General features: G+C 46.4%; 1 protein-coding gene across 2 annotated transcripts; it reads right to left on the reverse strand.

Moving 5' to 3' along the window:
- Nucleotides 1-10,869: 10,869 nt before the first annotated feature.
- LYG1 (lysozyme g1) lies at nt 10,870-21,614 on the reverse strand. Of its 2 annotated transcripts, XM_081156288.1 has the most exons (7): nt 21,354-21,399; nt 21,110-21,209; nt 16,528-16,594; nt 14,445-14,549; nt 13,355-13,548; nt 11,276-11,408; nt 10,870-11,083 (listed from the first exon to the last, which is right to left on the reverse strand). In XM_081156288.1, exons 3-7 carry the CDS (start codon nt 16,568-16,570, stop codon nt 10,965-10,967), a joined length of 594 nt encoding a protein of 197 aa, XP_081012414.1. In that variant the 5' UTR covers nt 16,571-16,594; nt 21,110-21,209; nt 21,354-21,399; the 3' UTR covers nt 10,870-10,964. The 2 variants fall into 2 exon arrangements, with proteins under 2 accessions (XP_081012414.1, XP_081012415.1); XM_081156289.1 differs by lacking the exons at nt 21,110-21,209; nt 21,354-21,399 and adding an exon at nt 21,543-21,614.
- Between the last annotated feature and the right edge of the window lie 1,141 nt (nt 21,615-22,755).

A 22,755-nucleotide genomic window follows, 5' to 3' on the forward strand; every position in this document is an offset into this window, starting at 1 on the left:
AGCATCTCAGAAATTCTTTGACATTTAAAAGTAATTTACTGATTCTCCATCTCCTCCCAGAGATACCAAGAGTGATTATGCAAGTGAGTTGTACTGATGTTGCCTGGAGGGGCTTGAGGGGACCTGTCACTTTCTGTAACCTCCATCAGTCCCCCAGGTTCCTCAATTAAAAGTACAATCTATATGCAAGAGATATGCCTGCTATATAAGTGAAACTCTATGACCAGTCCTCTGTCCCCCCTGCCCACTCCAATCAGTTGTGCCTCTAAGTCTTAAATATAGCAGTTGTCTGGTAGCCTTCAGTGAATCATAATCCATTTGTGATTCCTGGCCTTAGTGGTGAGACCCCATGATCTCTAACATCTAAATAGCCTCAGCAATAGACCATAAGCCAAGATGTATGCAGGTTTCACAAAAACAACTTGTTGGGTCTGCCTCCTGAAAACAGGCTGTGGCAGGAAGAACCCTGGTCTGGAAGTCTAGAGACCCAACTTGCAGTCTCAGATCTGCCACTAACCAGTTGAGGGACCTTGGGTAGGTCACCAGGCTAGGCCTCACTTTTCCATCTGTAGAATTAAAAAGCTGGACCAGAGCAGATGACCTCTAAGGTCTCCTCTAGCTCCAGCAAGCCACTGGAGTCGGTGAGTCAAGTGTGTCCTGGATCCAGAAGAGGGAATAAATATGGGAAATTGAACACAGATTAAGTCTACATTACAGTTTTTACTGTTTTTCATGGAAATTTGGACTGCACTTTACTTCTCACCAAAATCACAAATGCTGTGCGAGTCATCTTGTGTGGCTTTCCCAGCCAAGGGCACATACCTGGGTTGCAGGTTTGACCCCCGGCTCTGACTGGAGTGGGCGCGAGAGGCAACTAATCGATGTGTCTCTCTCACATTGATGTTTTTCTCTCTCCTCCTCCCCACCTCCCTTCTATTCTCTCTAAAATCAATGGAAAAAATATCCTCGGGACAGGATTAACAAAAAAATAAATAAAAATTTAAAAAAACATTCTCGAAATGGCCACTTCCTTTTACTTACCAGTTTTCATTTTTTTTTATTTTTCAATTACAGTTTACATTCAACATTTTTCTGTATTAATTTCAGATGTACAGAAAAGTGATTAGAAAATCATGTACTTTACAGAGTGGTCCCCTCCCCCCTCCACTGCTTCAAGCACACAACTGGCCCCATACATATTTATCAAGATATTATTGACTATATTCCCTGCACTCTAATCTATATCTCTGTGGCTATTCTGTAACTACCCATTTGTACCGCTTAATCTGTTCACCTTTTTCACCAAGCCCCCAAACCCCAGCCCCTCTGACAACTATCAGTCTGTTCTCTGTATCTAAGAGTCTGTTTCTATTTTGTTTGTTTATTTTGTTCATTAGATTTCACATATAAGTGAAATCATATGATTCTTGTCTTTCTCTGCCTGCCCTATTTCACTTACCATAATACCCCCCAGGTCCCTCCACGCTGTCGCAGATGGTGAGGTTTCCTTCTTTTTCCCAGCTGCGTAGTAGTCCATGGTGTAAATGCAGCACAGCTCCTGACCCGCTCAGCCCCTGATGGGCACTTGGGCTGCTCCCAAACCTTGGCCATTGTAAGTAACTCTGCAACGAACAGGGGTGCATATATTCTTTCCCATCAGTGTTTTGGGTTTCTTCAGATACATTCCTAGAAGTGGAATCACTGGGTGCTAAGGCAATTTAATTTTTAATTTTTTGAGGCACCTTCACATTGTTTCCCACAGTGGCTGCCCCAGTGTGCATTCCCACCAGCAGCGTGGGGGTCCCTTTCCTCCACACCCGCGCCAGCACTTGCTGCTTGTTGGTTTATTGACAATAGCCATTCTGCCAGGTGTGAGGTGGTGAGCCTAAATGTATTTTAATTCACTTTGACTGCTTCTAGGTATTTTTACTTTACAGATGAGGAAACTGCAACTCACATTAACACACTGGTGAGTTTAAAGCTCCCTCTTCTTTTCTCTCTCTCTCTCTCTCTCTCTCTCTTCCTCTCTCTTAAGTTAGTTAGAAAGCAGAGCAAGACACAGGAGAGGTGCACTTGGATGGAGCAAGGTAGGCTTTGGTGTGTGAGAAATCACAACAGACAGCTATGAAATGAATGCATTACAACTATACGCATCAACCTGTTTGCTTCCCAAAAACAATACTGAGTGAAAGGAACAATTTATTGAATAATGTATGCAAAATGATTTCATGGATATAAAGTCCAAAAGCAGGCCCAACGAAATGGTATATCACCTGGGAATACATGCTTCACTGGTAAAAGTAAAACGCAAAGCCAAAAAAGGGCTAATACAAAAATTCTGCCCCAGTGCCTCCTGGTGGTGATGGAGGAAAGCACCTGAAAACTGTGTGGAAGTGATGATCCAGTTTTTCACCTGAGAGATGGGTGCCCCATTTTATTACCCTTTAAACTGTATATAAACATTTCATATAAATTATATTTAAATATAAACAACACACATAAGAGTGTGCACGTTATGCCTCTGGCTGTGGGGAATTGGTAAATCACAAGAACAGTACAAGTATATTTATTCATATGTAGAACATATCTCCAAAAATACAAAAGAATTGGTAAAATTAGTTGCCTCTGGAGAGAGGAGCTGAATGGATAGAGGACAGCAGTGGGGGGGAAATGTCATGCTATATCCTCTTATATCTCTGGAATTAAGACGTTCATAATATATTTCCTCATCAATCAATCGATAAAATTCTGAAATTCAATTGGTTGGGCAACATCCCTGGAGATTCTGATTTAACAGGCCAAGGTTGAGGACCCAGTGTTGCTTTGAAGGGGGTCAGGGGACTGAGGTGCTGTAGGCTGAACGGCTACACTTTGGGAACCTCCCCAAAAGCTTACACTCAGATACTCGTTGCATGCTTGTCACCTACTGGTCACTGTCCATCCACCGCAAAAGTCGAATAAACACGGGTATAGTTGCAGGTAAGAGCTTTTGAAAATTCTCTTCTGATTGACTCTCTTTTTTTTTTTTTTTCATAGAAATGAGAAGCACTTGTCAACTCAGATCATTTTGAGAACTAAGAAATAATATACCTCATGGAGGAACCTTGAAAACACTGTTGCTAAGCGAAAGAAGCCAGTCATCAAAGACCACACGCTGTATGATTCCATTTATATGGAATGTCTAGAATAGCAAACAGAGATATTAAGTAGATGGGTGGGTACCAGGGGCTGGGGGAGTGAGACAATGGGGACTGACTGCTAATGTTTTCAGAGTTCCTTTTTGGGGTGTTGGAAACTTTCTGAAGTTAGATAGTGAGTATACTAAAAAACATGGAATCGTATCCTTATATGGGTGAATTTTATCTTATTGGAAATATATCTTAATAAAGCTTTTTCAAAAGAACGAGAAATAACATAAATCCCTGGTGCACATTAGAGCCTAATATCCACTGTTATTATTTTTGGTAGCAGCAGCAGTGAAATCTCCACAGTAACACTACTATCATGTGTAATGATTACTTTTCAAATCCATCTCCTGTAGTAGACTGTCTTTTCCAAAGATGGCCACACCACTGTCCATCCCTGCCCAAGTGCTCTTCTTATTTTGTGACATTGGCACTCTTGCCTCCAGAGGTCAGGTCCAATTTTCTCCTCTCAAACCTGGGGGGACCCTGTAACTGCCTTAACCAATAGAATGGAGCAGAAGTAACACACTGGCTTCCAAGGCTGGGTCATGGACAGCAATATAGCTTCCTCCTGGCTCATCTCTTGGGATGATTGTCCTGGGAACCAGCCACCACATTGTGAGGAAACCCAGGCCACGCGGAGAGGTCATATGATGATGGAGGTGTTTCCATGGAGCGCCCCAGCTAGGCCCTCAGCTTAGAGCCAACGGCCAGCATCAACCATCAGGCATGTGAATAGAGAAGACTTCAGATGTGTGTCCAGCTTTGAGGACATACAACAGAGACCCCAGACACTATGAAACAGAGACAGGACATCCCTACTGCACCCTGTCAGAATGTCTTACCTGCAGAAACTGTGGAATATAATAATTCAGTGAAGTCATACAGCTATAGATAACTACTATATTTCCCTTACTAAACTTCGAGTTAATGGCAAGGATTATGACTTAATTATTTTTGAATTTCCAGCATTGACCTTAGTGTTTGGCTCAACAACTAAATGAAACAATATTAGAAGAAATATAACACATTCCCAGTCTATAGAATTCAGGCAAGGCTCTTACTTAGGAGACAGGAAATCAATTCTCACCCCAACATAATTTTTAAAAAAATTTTAAATCTTCACCTGCTGATATGTTTACTGATTTTAGAGAGAGGGGAAGGTAGAGAGAGAAAGAGAGAAACATTGATGTGAAAGAGAAACATCAATCGGTGCCTTCCATACACACTCCAACCTGGAATCGAACCCACTACCTAGGTATGTGCCCTGATTGGGAGTCGAAGCCAAACCTTTTGGTGTACCAGATGAAGCTCCAACCAAGTGAGCCTCACAACATAATTTTTTAAACATCTTGAAAACTTCCTGCCATTTTATCTTGATATTACTATGGTAGCATTTCCATACTTACCATATGACATACAGTAAAAATAGACACACACACACACATAAACATTCACAGACACACATGCTTAAATGATAAAGGAGAAAGTGTAATGCAGTCATTTGAAAAACTGAGATTTGAAATTAAATAGACCACAGTTTGAAATTCCAGCTCTGCTAGTTACTAACTCTGCGACTTTGAACAAATTATTATCTTCTCTGGGCATTATCTTCCTTTGTTTACCTCTTTTTCAAACACCTCAGAGTGCACAGAAAACTTGAGCATTCACATGAGTCACTGGGATTTATGTTAACATTCAGGAGGGCTGTGTTTCCAGCAAGCTCCCCAGTGTGTGATGTTGATGCAGCTGGTCTGCTATGGACTGTGTGTTAATCATGTTTTTTATTGTCTCTATTATATGATGTTCTGACATCTTCAAAAGTTTGCTGGCCTGGGAAAGGCTGCTCCTCCCAGGCCTAGCCAAGAGCTGGGCAGGGAGCCCCCTTTCACAGGCAAACCAACCACTCCTGAGCTCTTAGGGCTCAACCACCTCCTTTAACTCCAGCACGCCAAGCCAGCACTTCCCTAGCCCCAAATCATTCCATGTCCAGGGTCCAGGCAACTAGAGGGCACCCCTGCAGCCAAAAGCCCGCAGAAGTTATTCAGGCCAGTCAACCCGAAACCCTTTACCCTGCCCCTTGGCGCCTTCCCACGGGAACCAGTGGCGGCTGCGTGAGGCTTTTCCCGGCGCCTGTCTCTGCCTCCTGACCCAACCTGGTGTCCCTCCTGTGGCCCCAAGAGGCGAGAGGTGTGGCGTGCCTCTCCTTCCTAGGGGACTGTGAATACTGTTGAACTTTTCTTACAGTGGCGCTGACCTCTCTCCCTGTGGTCACTCGGTCACCTTTATAAATTAAGTCCCAGGCCTTTGCAGTGCCGCTGTGATGAGCTGGGTTGTCAGCACCCAGTTTTCAGGCCGGAGCTCATTCTGCTCACCCGACCTGAAGCCTGGAGCCTGGAGCCTGGAGCCTGGAGCCTGGAGCCTGGAGCCTGGAGCCTGGAGCCTGGAGCCTGGAGCCTGGAGCCTGGAGCCTGAAGCCATGGTGATGGTTGGCGTGTTGCCTGTTTACAGCCTCGCACCCTGGGGGAAGATCCTAGAGCCTGGTTCTTTTTTCCTTCTCAAAGACACCTGACTCAGGATATTAGAATTTCCCTTTTTAATCTCCCCACCCCAAGAAATGTAAATATAATACTGGACCTATAAAATGTCTCTGATGTCTGTGCTAAAAATTAGACTCAGGTGATACAGGGAAACGGAACATAAGGGAAATTGGGTCGTTTGGTGTGGCATTGCCGCTGTATTTTGTTGAGAATCCCCTGAGGCTATCCTAAGGAGGCAGGGAAGGGGTCGGGTTGAGAAGGCCGCAGGGGGGCTGACAGGAGGAGGTGGGATGGATTCGGCGGCTGGACAGGCTGGCTCAGCAAGTCACAGGGTACCCGACTCCCATCTGCCCGGCTAAGCCTGAGGCACTGCAGGTCACAGGCATAGCTGAGGAGTCTGGGGCTGAACAGTCCTGGAAAGGGGGAGGAAGCTTTAGAGGGCCTCGGAGAGCCACACAGAGCACCTGGAAACATTCCATTCATTTCGAGTGATCCTGAGGAATCTGTAAGGTGAGAATTCTTAGCCTCGGCCGGCCGCATATTAGAATCACCTGGAAATGGGATGTGGGGTTTAAACAACCCCCATATCCAGGCCACATCCCAGACTCACTACATAGACTCTCGGGTCGGGATGCCAGCAGTTTGAAAGCTTTCCAGGTGGTCCATTGCGCAGCCAGAGTGCAGAACACTAATGGGAGGGGAGACAGGACGTTCCCAAGGAGAAGGGACAATGGTACCTAATGTCCTTCTGAGGACGTGTAATGATGTCTGAGAATTAGTCTGAAATGCACCCAAGAAAATGGGTGGATGGCAAATGGACGGTTGAATAGATAGGTGATAAATCACAAAGTATAGTAAAGTGTAACAGTAGAATCTCGATGGTAGGCATATGGGTGTTCACTGTAAAAGCTTCACCTGTCCTGATGTTTGAAGATTTCCATAATAAAATGTAGGGGAAGAATGCCAATGATCCAGACTTCCGTTAGGAAATTAAATAATCCATGTAATGGAATGAAATTCAATGCAACAATTAAAAAAAACCTGTTGCCTCAAGGATGTGTGAGGAGGGATGGAATGGAGGACTCGTCTGCTTTTTATTATTTGCACAATTCTATTTTCCTTCTGTGTGTTTACATTACTTCAATTAAAATTAAAACAATAAAAATAAACAAAATTTTTTAAACAAAAGATAAGTGATTTGGGAAGAAATTATGTTTCCCTAATACGTATCTAATTAGGTAATGTACTTGATTCTGCAAACTGATTACACTTCCAAAATATAACCAGGTTTTGTTTGGAGGCAAGGCACACTGTCATTATTTTGATAGCGGTGGTATTAGCTATCTATTTAAGCCACAGACTCAGTGGCTTAAAACAAACACAGTTATCTCAGTTTCTGTGGGTCAAGAATCCAGGCCCAGCTCAGCTGCATTCTGCGCTTCAGTGTCTCTCGTAGGACTACAACCAAGGTGTCGACCAGGGCTTTGGTTTCATTTGAAAGTACAGCTATGGAAGGACCTGCTTCTGAGCTCACGTCCATGGTGGATGGTAGAATTAAGTTCCTCTGGGAGGCTGGGCTGACTGTAGGCCCGAGGCCTCCCTCAGTTCCTTGCCACGTGGCCTTCCCTAACCTGGCCCTCGCTTCATCAGAGCCAGCGAGGGAGAGAGCTGGCTAGCAAGATGGAAGTTACAATCTTCTGTAATATAATCACAGAAGTGACATCCCACTGTCTTTTTCTACTCGTTCAAAGCAAGTCACAGGCCTCACCCACACTCAAGGGGAGGGGACAAGAGCATGAGCACCAGGAGGAGGGCATCTTGGCACCTGCCTGCCACAGTGATCCACACCTGGATCTACCAACCACGTTCTAGGTATCACATTAACAGCAGAAGCCAGGAATTCGGGTTCACATTCTTTTTTCACAGAGAAAACCCTAGACTCTCAATAGAATGTTTAACCTTCTCCAAAGTTCACATCAATAGAAAGAAAAGTTCCTTGACAGAAGCTAAAAAATTTTAAAAAATTTTTTTTTCTAAGACCAATTATTTTTGTAGGGAAGAGCTGTCACGTAACCCATCACCGACATGTCAGCGCTGTCTCCTAAGTCTCTTTCACACTCACACTGCCCTTTCCATTCCCTCTGCCTTTTGCGTCTGAAGCCCTGAGAACAGCAGCCTCTTCACCCATCTTCATGCGCCCAGGCTGGTGTCTCTGTCATCTGCCCCCCCCACAGTGACAGGAGTGACTTTTCCAATCTGCAGATCTGATCAGATCCTAGGCTTTAAATCCTTCGATGTCTCCCTTTTATTTTGGGGACAGCTTCTGGGGTCCTTGGCATATCCTGAAGGGCTGGTTTATAATCTGGCTCTGCCTAGCTGTCCACTCCCATCTGCCAGATTTCCCTGGGATTTTTTTCTTGCAATTCAGGCTCCAGTAACATGCACTCACCTACTTTCTCCAGGCCGCACCCACCTTTGCAAGCTACCGTGCCTTTACTTACATTTCCCTTGTCTAATCTTCTTATGCCTATTATTTCCTGGCAAAGTCCTCTGCATTCTTCAAATTTTACCTCAACTCTCATCACATGGTGGTCAAGAGCCAGGATTCCAGGTGAAGAGAGTAGATCGAACACATGCATATAATTTTGTTCCCTCTGAAGCCCCACTATGGGACAGTGTGGGACGTAATCCACAACCTCCATGAAGAAACCTCTGGCATCCCGATGAAAGCCTCGCACTTTAAAAAGAAAACCTGAACCTTTGATGTGATTAAGACTTACTCCGGGACACCAGTTCCCTACACAGCCAGCTGACTGTCAGCCCAGAGCTTAGTGACCTTTCACCAAATATTCTTTCTCTTTTGTATTATAAGGAATTTAAAAAATCTCTACAACACATCAAGAAGAAAGCAGTTTTCTTATTGAACTTATGCTTATTCGATAAGTCAGAGTCCCAGGGACATGGCTGATCACCTGCAGAGATTATGAAGACGGGAAGAAAGTCTGCCCTGTTTACACAGCCGGGAGGCGCAATCCTGTCCTGCGGCTCTATTCCAGTCATTGCGTACCACAGGAGTAGCCTGTCCCCCTTTGAGAGGGTAACAGCACCATCTGCTATACATTCTATTCCCTCAGAGTTTATCCTAAATTCACCTTTATCCGAGGAAAAATAAATTCCTTATTTCTGTGAGAAGCAGATACCTAGAGGCTAAACTCCCACAGCGACAGGCCCGTAGGGGCACTTTCTTCCTAGAGGTTTAGGTTTCAAAAGGATGGCTTCCTAATTTTGGGGGGGGGAAAGTATTTCTGGTTTGTAAAGGCTAACTCAGGAGGTTTATAAAATGCATATTACATTAATTAATCCATTAAAATGTATATATGTGTGTATCCTTCATAGGGTCTTCACTAGGTGGGACCATCCTTCTCAGGGCAAAATGTTTAGAATCCTTTGCCCCACCACAAAATACCAACAAGGCCCCACCCCATCTTCCATGCTTGCCCCAAGCATGGTGGCAGCAATGAAAGAAAGAGAGTTAGGAGGGAGGGAGGGACAGAAGACAACTGTCCTCAAGGGTTTCCAAACACCTCCCTGAAGGGGTGGTGCCCAGCTCAGGTGACCAACTCACCTGGACTTGCACAGAAAGGTCCCCATTAACTTTCCCAGTTTTAGCCTAGAAAGTTCCATATCCCAGAAAACCCATCAACTCCAGGCAAACCAGGATGGTTGGTGACCCTAACCCGCCACACACATCATCCTCATCATCATCATCATCATATGCATGTGGCACTGGGGAAGGTCAAGGGCCTCAGTGGTCATAAGCAGGTTCCCCGGGCACCTGACACAGAAGGTGACCTCCTCACACTGTCTCCTGATACAGGCCTGAGTGTGTACCTTGTGCACATATGTCGTTGGCTGCTGTCCCCAACTAACCTTTATGACTTAACCATTCCTGAGGGCAGAGACTCTGATATAGTGCTGAGCACACAGGAGTTGCTTCAAAAACTTTCTGCTTGAAAGGATACTTATTCCAGAACAACACTCTGTAGTGATATCATATAGTCGATAGAATGGGACATGGATGACTTTTATAGAATACACCCCCTAGAATGAAATAATTTACCAGTGTGGGACATGGCCGGTGCCCTCGAGGGCAGCTTCAGCTGGAGAATCACGGTGTGTCCCAAACAGGGGGATCGTGCAGCTGAGTCGGGGGAGGTCTGTGGTTCAGAAAAGGGAAGGAGGTAACGTAGATGACAGAGAGACTGACTTGGGGTTAAAAAAAATGCTGCAAAGTTAACAGGTGCCTCTCCTGAAACTATTCCACTGGGCAGATGGGGCTGGCCACCATTATACCCTTTATCTCATCAAACTTTTCAATTAAATTCAAAACTATTCTTTTTATTAGAGAAATCAATGAGAGAGTTGCCAGGTAAAATATCATATGCCCAAATGTGTTCCAAATATTGCATAGGACTTATACTAAAATAATTGTTCATAATTGTTCAACTGGCCAGGTGGCACAGTTGTTTGGAGCGTCGCCCCGGTACACCATTGTCCCATACACCGAAAGCTTGTGGGTTCGATCCCTGGTCAGGGCATGGATGGTAGGCAACCAGCTGATGTTTCTCTCTCACATCAATGTTTCTCCCTCTTTCTCTCTCCCCCTTCCTCTTTCTCTCAAATCAATAAAACAACATATATTCAGGAGAGGAGTAAATAAAATTGTTCATTTTTTATCTGGATTTCAAATGTAACTGAGCTTTCCGTGTGTGCATATTTTTAAATCTTCACCAGAGGATATGTTTTCATTGATTTTTAGAGAGAGAAAAATGTTGATTAGCTGCCTCCTGTACGTACCTCAACTGAGAATCGAGCCCACAACCTTTGGGTGCAGGGGACACACTCCAATCAACTGACCCACCCAGCCAGGGCAGCTTTCTGTTTTTATTTGCTAAATCTGGCAATGCTAGTCAATGAGGTACAGGATTCATTTCATGGAAATCCACATTACAGCTGACCTCCGTGGAAATGCCTTTAAAGAGACACAACCCTTGACTTACACATAAACACATCAGACCACAAAATGCAGAGGATAATTCTTCCTTTAATGTATTCCATGTTATTTTCACACCCTTCAGGTCAAACTCAGATTCTCAATTACAAGCCACATTGGCTAGTTTGATTTGTGGGACAGATGAGGCCTTATGTATAAGAGTGACCTTGGAGTTGATCTGAAATGTTAGAAGCCATGTCTCTTGTAGTATTTGGCTCGTGCAAGGACATCATTGCAGAAGTCACAGCTCAGGTCCTGGCTGCTTCTGACGTAGTTAGGACCTCCAACGTAGGCACAGAGTCCACCTGGAATTTGGGAGACAGGTTAATGCTGACCCCACAGCCCCTCATTGCTTCAGGGTGCCCAGCAGTTAACTTAGATTCTCTTTCCTCGTGATTATTGGGCAGCAACTGAGATTTTGGGGAATCTGGCACATGCATTACATTCGTCCCCATTGTTCCAGGCTGTGAAACCACAGACCCATGGGCTCTACCTACCTCGCAGGCATTGGTCAGGGGTCCAGGTTGGGAACCTCCTCTGGATTTCTTTGATTCTAACAGTCAGGACCTCAGTCATCTGGGACAGCTGGGACTCACTGATCCAGGATGTGGGGACATAATGGCCCGTGTCCTAGAGGGAGGGAGGCAGAGGAGAAGCCAGGTGAGCCAGGTGGGGGGTGACATGGCTTCCCGCTACCAGTGCTTTCTCAAGTCCCTTCTCTCTCTCTCTTCCTCCTCATTTGGAAGAACCAGCGCCCCCTTCAGTCTCCCTGGGGACAAGTACAAAGTTTGGGCAAAGGAAGGAAGGAGCAGACACTTCCCTGCTGCCTCGCTGCACTGGTGGGAGGCAGGATGGAAGCCAAGGTTGACGGGGAGGGTGGGCTCCAGTCTGATGCCCTCCTTCAGCGCTGCCTCCACAAACCCTCCGAACAGCTCAGAAAGGGTTTTTCTATCTGCACTTGTAATTATCCTTCCAGATAATCTGAAGGTCTAAAGGTACCACTAGCTTTTCTTCCACTCCTCTGGTTACCATTCCGTAATGTTTCACCGTGTTTAGAAGGAATACCTGACTCTGGGGAATTCTTTCTTCATCTTTAAAGGAGAGGGACTCATCCTTTCCCCAAGAACAAGACTTTACAAAGGAGGCAGAACAGGGTGGCAGGAATGATGCCCGCCCTGAAGCACCCAAGCTGTCCTTGGCCCCAGGCTGCTTTTTCCAGCCACCGTGTGACTTTGCAGCAATGACAACCTCTTCACAAATTCACTTCCTCACCTGCCCCAATTCATCAGATTATTGGAGGGGCCCCCAAATCAAACTAAGATAACATTTGAAAGTACTTTTAAATTGTAAAGTGTCATACGAAGTACTAATGGGAAGCCAATTTAAAGATGATTGAGCCCTGGCCCGTTTTCTCAGTGGTTAGAGTGTCAGCCTTCGGACTGAAAGGTCCCAGGTTCGATTCAAACCAAGGGCACATACCTCGGTTGCAGGGTTGTGCAGTAGGCAGCCAATCTCTCTCTCTCTCTCTCTCTCTCTCTCTCTCTCTCTCTCTCCCCCTTCCATTCTCTCTGAAAAGCAATGGAAAAAATATCCTCAGGTGAGGATTAAAAAATAAAATAAAGATGATTGAGGAATATTTTTTCCTAAAAGCTTAAAAAAAAATGACTGCAGTACTTACAGGTTTCTCAACACCTACAACAATGTGAAATGTAATAGAAAGAGCTGTGGCCTCATCGTCTCCCTGCCATTACCCAGTCACCTAGTGCAGAGTTAATTCGACAGTGGGTTAATAAATGACCGGTTCCTTCAAAGTCTCTATCAGACAATAAGTGAAGCCAGGCAGATCCCTGCAAAAATAAAACTTGAGGACCTGGCCTGGTAGCTCAGTTGGTTAGAGCATCGCTCAGATACACCAAGGTTTCGGGTTCAATCCCCCATCAGGGCACATACAAGAAGCAACAAATGAATGCATAAATAAGTGAAACAACAAATCAATGTTTCTCTCTTGCTCTCACTCCCTCTCTCCCTTTCTCTCTCTAAAAAAAAATAAAAATCAATAAATAAAAAATTTTTAAAAAACCACTTGACCTTCAGAACTAAGAATTGTACAGAAAGAAGAGGGGGGGAAAGGAATTTAGTATTTGTTAAGAATCTACCAGATGGCATGTACTTTTTCACATTATTTCACTGAATCTTCATATCATTTCTGAGGATGGCATTTTATAGGTGAGGAAACTGAGGCCCAGGGAGATTAAATGCTTTATCCAGGGTCATGTGGTTAACAATATAACAAAGCAAGGATTCAATCTGTGATATTTCTCCTGCCGGCCTTACAGGAAATCCAGAATAGTGTATCAATGATGATACCCTGGACACACGGCGTAATTTACTTTGAAAAGGAATTATGGCTCAAAATGAAGCAGAAATGGGGCTGCTCACCCCTCTCAGGCAGAGATGGGCTCTCAGGGCTCCAGGGAGCCTACGGGGCTGTGCCCCAGGGGTACCATCCGCGCTACAAATGGGAAGGTGTCCTTTTGGAGCTGTGCCACCAACACGATGCCCACGTGGAGGGTTACCTGTACCACCTTGATTCCATCGTCCACATTGCCAGCATGGACCAGAACGTTGCCGCCAGGGTATTCCCTGGACACGACACCAGCGATCACTGCAGGGTCCACACAGTACTTTTGGCCGACGGTCCGCATCATGGGCTGGTACCTCAGGAGGTAGGGCATGTCTATTTCAGCCAGCCTTTCCGAAGCACGAACTCCTACAGCAAACCCAGAAGGGAGGGTGTGGCTGGGTGCGACCTGTGCTGACCCAGGAGCTCCGAAGGAGAGGGAAAATATTCGCCAAGCATCTGGGCAGCAGTTGAGGACGGAGAAGCCCTTGCTTGGGGTCTGAAACCTCTGGTGGCCTTTCCTAGAACGGAGGTTATGATTCTCCTCCTTTGAGCTTGGGTTGGCATCCCCTGAGGCAGCGTCCTTTGTGGCCATAGTGCCCCTCAGCTGGGGCAGCTCCAGTCCTCCCAGGAAAATCCCACGGGTACAGGCTCCACTGGCCCCATCCTAAGCACCCAGGCAGACTTACCCAGTAAAATGCACACCCATCAGCTACACCAAGCACAGGATGTGAGGGAGAAATTCTCCCAAACCCTTCAAGAAGTCCTTGGAGAGCTTTCCTGACAGGCGTGCTCACTCTCGCCCACCTCTCCACCCTCCAGTGATACCCAGAAATCGTGCGCCCAAGAAGGCTGGGCAAAGTGGAAACCAGTCCTACTCCCTGGCTGGCCCACTAAACCTTCGAAGCACGTCTGCAGTTTCAAAAGCACTCTCGTGCACGCTATGACCAGAGTTTGCGACAACACTGTAAAGTACTATCGTCCCCATCTCAGCAGAGGCTCAGAGGGGGGCTAAGAAGCAGAGCCAGCACCCAACAGTGTCTCTGGACTCCATGTCCAGTGCTCTTTTCATCACTCCATAGCGTGGGACTGTGGGAAACAGTGGGGATCAAAAAAGGGTAAGCTGAAAGGATCAAAACCTGTGGGAAATGACTGGGAGACATAGGGGTGGGGTATCAAGGGCAGGGACAAAATGTTGAAGCCACCCTTGCCTAAAGGAGTCACCTTCTGAGAGAAAGGGAGAGGAAGAGGAAGGTTCTAGCTACCACAGTAGTTCAGGCCTCGGCGCCTTCCAATCCCGCAAGATGCCCCGGGGGTGTCGAAGGTTCGGATGTTTCCATAGCATCCCCAGTTGCCACTTTCAGATGAGCCTACAGATTGAGAAAATGTCAACCTAAGACATTGAGCTAGAGTAGTTCTGAGCATCCTTCTGCCCGCGAATGAAGTGCCATGAACGCACAGAACTCTACCGAAATCAGTGACAACAAGGACTTCACTCCGCAGCGGAAACCCTCCTGCAACTTACAGCACAGGGGCTAAGAAACGACCGCAGAGCCTCCCGGATACTGAATTCTCACCTCATATCCCGCAGACGGAGGAACTGTTGGCGCAGCTCCACTCCTGGCAAAGCTCTGGGGCTGTCGAGTGGGTGTCCTGGAGCCAGATCTGAGGCCGTGTGCTCCCCGTCAGCTAGCTCCCTTCTCCCTTTTTATGTGAACTCTCAGCACGTCTCCCTCCAACCCCCTAACCCGCTGGTCTGGGGAGACACTTAGGCTTGCTCTGGAGAGACACGTATAAAGCGGAGCCTCCCTGGGATCTCAGCCCAGACCCCAAGTGAGGGGGCTGCTGGGAAACCGCCACTTGGAGCTGGCTCCCCGGCTCTCGGAGCAGGTCTGCGGGGCTGCTGGAGACCGCAGAGGGCAGGGCACGTGCTGGGGTAGGAGCCTGGGCTCCGCGTGGGGCTCCCTCTTCCCACGGCTTCCCTTTCGCGCTTTGCCCTGTATTGTCTCTTTCCTTAACCCCCACTCATTCCCAGCACGGGGGGGGGGGGGGGGGGAGCATTTTACACTCAGGATTCTGCAAAGGCCACTGAAAAGAAGGACATTCCGGAGCACTCATCACTCACACCAGGAGGGCCTACCCACCAGTAACAAGACACCCACAGGTGGCAGGAAGTTGCCCCTCCAGAGCATCACCCCACTATTATAATTCTCTAAGGACCTCTCATTAGATTACTTTTTTTGACTTGTTTTACTCTTTGACGAAAGTAGCTTATATCATTAGATCTTAAGGATGTGCATGCAAGTCTTTGGGAAAATGTCTCTTGCCTATCATATGTGCACTGCCTGTTTACTAAATGTATTTTAAGGTTGTCTTTTCTTCTAAGACCTTCACAGGGTTGACATCTGAGAACTCTAGTATTTCGGAGAATGTACTTCTCCTTTAAAACTTTTGGTGAGTACTCTAAGAGAAATGAGAAAGTGAAATGGCTTGGTCTTTTATGAGTCTACTAAAAATTAAACGAGCCAACGTGTCCGTTTTTGTTTTTAGTCAGGACACCCTACTTTTATAGCTGGTGGCAAATAACCTTCATAGTAGCTGGTTGTGTCATTCATTGCTCCCTGCCTCCTGGCCGCTCCCTAACCACATTACATCCTCAGTTTCCTTATACTGTATCCCCAAAATTCCTTAGAGGAGTTTTTAAATATTTGCTAAATGAATGGGTCAACAAATAAATGCATGAATGTAAGACTGACCCCATTTGAGAAATTTTTAGAATTTAGAGCCAGGAAAAAAAAATTGCTTTTCTTGAGGAATGACACTTCCTCCCTTTATTTACCTAAAAGCGTGTACTTTCCTTTTTCGCCCCAGCTACAAGGAAACAGGACTGAATCTAAAATTCAAGCATCGCAACTCTGTCAGCCTCAATGGTTAGCTTAGTCGCATCTCCTTGACCCCTCAATGCTAGCTTTCTACTGAATTACATTAGTCTTGTTATAGTAAACCGGCTCAATCCTTCCTTGGAAATACATACTCTATTAATTAATTCCACAAGTACTTTTGGTGGAGGACTTTCTACAGAGAAATGATGAACAGTTATCAATGGTATTACTTAAAGTCCGGCTCCAAGCAGCGCCATGTAAGCCCACCCGCAGCCTGGAGGAGCCCCTCCTCCTGTGGGGCCCCGGGAGAGGCTGCTCCTCAGGCTGGTCCTACTCTAGCGTCTGGCAAACAGCTTAGAAAAACATAACATTTCCCACTGCAGTTTTACGTATCGGAAGTACCGCCACGATCCTGTGCGTATCCTTCCCATCTCCAAGGTCATTTGGGAGAATGAAGCTTACTCACCGGTGAGGGCAAGGAGGCCCAGAAGCATCCACAGCGCAGACATACTGATGTTCTGACTCCCTGGCTCCTAAAATGATTTAAAAATACAATTAGCTCAAAGATGTGAAAATATCAATCATCATCATAACAGTCTGTAATGTCTCTATGGAAAGGTGTGAAAAAAAGAGAACAAGCTTCCCCCTGTCTAAACTAAGAAAATGAATGATTTGAATCATAATGAAAAAAGCAAAAGCAGGGCGCTTGCTCCGCCCATTCTTTCTTTTATTTCATTTTTTTTAGTTTTTTTAAAAATATATCTTTATTGGTTTCAGAGAGGAAGGGAGAGGGGGAGAGAGAGAAACATCAATGATGAGAGTCACTGATCGAGCCAGCAACCCGGGCATGTGCCCTGACCGGGAATCAAACCCCAATCTCCTGGATCCTAGGTCAATGCTCAACCGCTGAGCCACACCCAGCCGGGCCCATCCTTTCAATCACCTTAAAATGACGATACTCCTGCCTGGCCCACAGGGATCCGGGTCCCTCGGCCTCAGCATCAAGCATCATGGTGCCCTGACTCCGGATCGCGAACAGCAGGTTTCCGATGCATGTGCCTGATCCCAACAGCCTCATTATCATCAAAAAATAATGCAAAAAGGAGTAGAATTGTGTTCGTGTTTCTCTTAACTTGGGTTATTCCTTCAGATTAGAGGAAAGGTCACACTGTCCTCTGTGTCCTGGAACATATTCTTTGTTTTGTTTGTTGGAAGGAGTTGGAAGACGTTGCCCACCGCTCTAAGCCCCAGCCGGGGGGCTCAGACCCCCTTGGCCACCTTAAGCCATGTTCCCCATTCCCCTCTATAAAGCTCCTGGGCAGGAACAAACCTGGGCCAGAGCCCAGGGCGGGGAGGGGGGGGGGGAGGGGACATGGAGACACAGTCTACTTCCACCAGCAAAGTCAAGTCCCCATGAAGTCAGGTTGGGGCAGGGGTCCAGGACTGAACCCCTCAGGCGCTCACTGTAGGGGAGCTCTGACACTGGTCACCATCAAGCCCTTGCCCTCACACTGGCTCTTGTGCACTTTCTCTTTCATCCCAACTGTTCCTCTACTCACCTTCCATGTGTGCAAAGAGCCTGGTTCCCCCACCAGCTACCAAACGAATGCACAGTTGCACCCAGCATAGTTTGCAGTTGACCCCAGGAAGCGCTGGAGGAGCAGGCCACCTGCCCCCAAATCCTTCACCTCCCAAAAGCTCCTCCCACTGCAGGGTGTTCCCATGGCCTCCCTCGGGCAGCTGAGCCTGGCTACCTATCATTTCGAATTATTACTATCATTATAGGTGGGAGTGCGCATTTAAACACAGCATCCGTCACTCTCATAATGCTTTTCTCATCTCTTTTGTTTCAAGGTTGCTTTTATGGGTGGTTCCTTCCAAACACCCAGACAGGTTACATCTCAAGACGAAGGAGAGTTTGTGAGGTGGGTACTAGACTGACTGGGGGGGCGGGGATCACTCCGTAAGTCTAACCACTATACTGTACACCTGAAACAAATACAATATTCAATGTCAACTATAACTGAAAATTTTAAAAAATTTAAAAACACAGCCAAAACAAAACAGATGAAGAAGCAGTAGAGAAGACATTAGAGTTAAGTGTTCTTACACCGAGGGGTCCCTGCCCTCAGACACGACCATTTGGTTTTCTTCCTACAACACTGAAATGCTCTACCTGATTCCCCTTAGTTGAGCAGAAAATGTCATGCTGGGTCCCAACCCCAAAAAGATACAGGAGTTTGAAATTTTAGCTGGGTCTGCAGGAACTCTCAGAGACAATCACCCAACAGGAGTCATTTATTCAGCACCACTGAGCCCCCAGCACTGAACGAGAAAGGACCACTTGAGCTTGGAAAAGCTCAGAGAAAGTTCGTCTTTACAGAGGCGTCTCCCTGGCTTTATGGAAAAACCCCTGCTTGTATCCGGATGCTAAACCCAGGGCATTTTGCCACTTTTCTTGGGGGGGCGGGGGGGACACTTCCTCTTGGAAACCCCAGTGGACGAATGAGACTCAACATCTACCTCACGCTCCAAGCACAAGTAAATATCTGTTGAGCAAGCCCTCGAATGAAGAGTCTAGGTAAATACACAATTACTTGGAAACACAGCGTTCCTTCATGTCGTTTTTCCAGTTCCATCAGGAAAGGGTAAGGAGCACCAATGGACATAAACACCACATGTTGCTACAAGCCAAGCTCCATGACCCAGCTTCACAGGAGCCGGACAGCACTCTGTGTTTAGCAGGGGTCGCCAGGCATTGCTGGGGTGCTCAGGGAGGGCCCGTCAGTTACCTACAACTAATCTGGCAATACCCCTGTGGCTCCCAGCGCTTGAAACCATTATTTAGATGCCTGGCCAAGACAGTCCAGGGCCCATGATGCCCGCCCAGCACAGTGTCTACAGTGGCATCCATCCTCTCCCTTCCTGGCGAGCAAAGCAGTGACAGGCAGCGTGCCAGTGTCAACAAGCTGCAACGGCAGGCCTGCTGGGCACCCTGGAAACTCACAACCTGAGCCTCCCTCCCGGACAATTCGGGCTCACCTCTCTCCACCATGTCCTTTGCAATTCCCATAGCATCATTTAGATTTGCAAGGCATAAAGAACTATTTCTTCCTCCCTTAAATCACTGTTGTGGAAATAAAGGTCTTTGGTCTTTGTAGTTCCCCCACCATAGGACTCTCATTCCTTTTCCACAAATACTGTCCCAGGTCTTTGCCATAAACCCTGATTCACAGCCACCCTGGTCCTTAGGGTCCTCCAGTCAGCCCGGAGTGTGAATTGTATTAACAGCCTGCGGTGCTGGGAGATGAAGGTGGCTGTGCCCCACTGCGGCGCCGCTCGGATCCTGGAAGAACTGAGAGCTGCTGTGCACCTCCGCGTCTTTGGCTCCGTGCCGTATTGTTCACTGTTTCTGTTGCTACCTTGTTGTGTTACTTGCTTGCTGTGGGCTGACAGGCCTTTGCATCACGTCTTAGTCCTGTACCGTCTCAGTGTCCTATCCTTCCCCTCCCTCCTCACACACACAACACCCTGGCCCATTGCCTCGAAGACACCTATGCACCAACAGGCCTTAAAGTAATGACAGTCATGCCCTGGCCGGTGTGGCTCGGTTGGTTGAGTGTCATCCCGTGGGCTGAAGGGTCACCGGTTCGATTCCCTGTCAGGGTACATACCCGGGTTATGTGTTTGTTGCCTGGTTAGGGTGTGTGGGAGGGAGGTAACTGATCGATGTCTCTCTCTCTCTCTTTTCCTCTCTCTCTAAAATCAATAAAAAACATATTAAAAAATATTTTAAAGTCTTCATTAAAAAAATTAATGACAGCCCAGCCGGGTGTGGCTCAGCGGTTGAGCGTCCACCCAGGATCCAGGCGATCGGGGTTCGTTTCCTGGTCAGGGCACATGCCCGGGTTGCGGGCTCGATCCCCAACAGGGAGCGTGCAGGAGGCAGCCGATCAATGACTCTCTCATCACTGATGCTTCTATCTCTCTATCTCTCTCTTTTCCTCTCTATGAAATCAATAGAGATATATAAAAAATATATATAAAAAAATTAAAAAATTAATAACAGTCAAAAATATAAAATGCCTCTGACACTAGGTTCATATATCCTTGAGAAAAATCTAACATTTTAGAGTAAAATACAAGCTCTTTTAAAATCACTTTTGCAGAGTTGCCCTTTCACATAGTCTGTGAAAATACATATTTACTGAATTTGGATTGTGGGCAATGATATCCAGCCCAGAAGAACTCAAAGGTTTGAGGGCTTCTCTTCACACTCTGCAGGCAAATCCTTCCCGCGTGGAGAGAGACCTGGAAGGGAGCGCCTTCCCTCTGCGAGGCCTCTGCTCCTGCCTCCTGGCCTTGCCCCCCTGCAATTCCCAGCGCTGAGAACTCCGGGGAGGCTTCTCTCCGGGTGCTGACGACTGTCTAAGAATATCCCACTCTGAACAAAAGTCAAATCAAACAGACCATGGCCTCTCTGTCCCATCCAAGGCTCCTGTCTGTCCTCTTACCCTGTCAAGCTTAAGCTGTTAGACATGTCAGGCTTAGTTATTTCACAGCTTCCAGAAAAAACAGGCCTGTTACAGAACCATCACTTCAGGTTTATGGGGCTACCCTTGGCGGGAGTGAACATGAGGGTGGAGGAGAGGTTACCATCAGGCAAAATACAAACACCTCCGTCCTTTGGCTTTGAATTAACAAAAAGACATCCATGGGGCCTGTACAGCTCCTGCAAAGTGCACATATATTTCTGTTCTCCTATTCTTTGTTCCGCAAATGCTCACAGATCCAAAAATATATACTTACATTAAGATACATCTAAATTTTTTTAAGTACTGTAATGGACAGGAAAAAATTACTCTATCACGTACATAATCTTTTATAACTTGGGTTTTTCCTTGCAAGTTCCTTTAGTTTTATCTGACTACAACTTTTCTTGTTTCCTCAGCAGCAAAGACACAATCATTCTCAATCCATCACCATAGACTGGACTTTTCATCCTAAAAAGCCTGAGCATAAATTCCACGACTCTGTTTTACACTCACCTGTCTTCACTCAGCTCTTGTCCTTAGAAGCAGACAGGCCATCTATGCTTTATATACAGTCCCTGTCCTGCTTCTTCTTTTTAAAAGTGTTTACTTCACCCTATTATGAAAAGATTTATGGCTAAGTCTTACAAATTATAGTAATGAGCGTAATAATTACAAATACTTTGAACTTATATAAGGTCTTCTATTCAAAAATGTCCTGGCATTTTGCAAACATTAACCAATTAGTTTCTTACCACACCTCAGAGGGCAGATCCTAATTGTAGGTTCTCTTCAATATGTTCAGGACCAATAGTTTCTGGGAATGGAGTTAGGTAAGAAGAGGAGGCAGGGAGGGAGGCAGGGAAGGGAGGAGGGAGGGAGGGAAGGGGGAGAGAGAGAGGGAAGGAGGGAGAGAGATGAAACTGAAATTGGAGTGTCAGAAACTTACTCTCGGTCTGTATTTCAGGCAAGTAGAGCCACACCTGAGGCTGGCTGATGCTTTTTTATGTAACCCAGTACCTACAGCTTGTTCTTAAATGTCCGCCTCAATAAATTCTTCAGGAGGGTTTATATGAAGTTTCCAGGAAGGACTTTGCCCAGATTTCCCAGGGATGAGTTTCATAACTAAGAGGGAGCCCCTTGATCACCACACCCTGTGCCCCCAGCTCTATTGAACGACTAGGTTTTCCCCAAACACGGCCCCTTCACTTGCTCTCCACCTTCCACAGGCTCTTCTCTGGGGTTGAAATGCCCTTAGGGACAGGGACTGTGTCTCACTCATCTTTATAAGCCCAGCATCTAACACCCTGCCTGACACATATTAGATATGCAATAAAACCCGGGAAATAAATGACTAACTTCTTTATAATGTCTTCCCACCCCCTGCCCAGCCACAGCTGGAATGTAAGCTCTGAGCGCTGAACTTGGCTGTGCATTTATGACCGAGTCCTCAGAGCCCGGCCTGTTGCGGATATTTAGTAGCTATGTGTTGAATCAGTCAATGAGTGAAGAATTCCTACACCCTCACCCAGCAAGATTCAGATTTGTTTCCCAGCGCCAGGTCCCAGGGTAAGGCTAAATCTTCATGTTCAGTGCTGCCTTCTAGATAATTCTATCACAGTGCCAATGACACTTGCTTTTGACTTTTTTTTTTTTTCAGTTTGAAAACAACTTGAGAACAAGAACTGAGTCTTTTTTTCTGTTTCTCCTGCTGGCACCTAATAGGTATTTGATAGGTGTTTATGAAATGGATGGATGGATGGATGGATGGATGGATGGATGGATGGATGAATACTTACGACTTTTAGGAAGTCACTGACAACCTTGTAGTTCTGACTTGGGGAATAGGACCTGGTCATTCTCTGCCTGTGTCTGAGACGCCGAGGCCCCAGAAGGCGGGGCACTGAGCAGATGCAACCTGGAGACCCAGGCTATCCCCGAACTTTAAATTTGGGATGAGCGTGTGAGACTGCTGGTCTCCTCTCTATTGTTGGCAGAGTTGGGGTAAAAAAGTAGAGAAACAATGTGCCCCATTACAATCTTTTTCCCCATCAAGAAATGGAACACTTTTTCTTCATTTTGTCCATTAAGGTCTAGCACATGCCAATGAGAACTACAATTTATTACAGTGTGAGGAAATTTGGGGATGCCCTAGCCCCCAT

This window comes from Miniopterus schreibersii, assembly GCF_964146895.1.
Source record: "Miniopterus schreibersii genome assembly, chromosome: 13".
NCBI classification, from domain to species: Eukaryota; Metazoa; Chordata; class Mammalia; order Chiroptera; family Miniopteridae; genus Miniopterus; species Miniopterus schreibersii.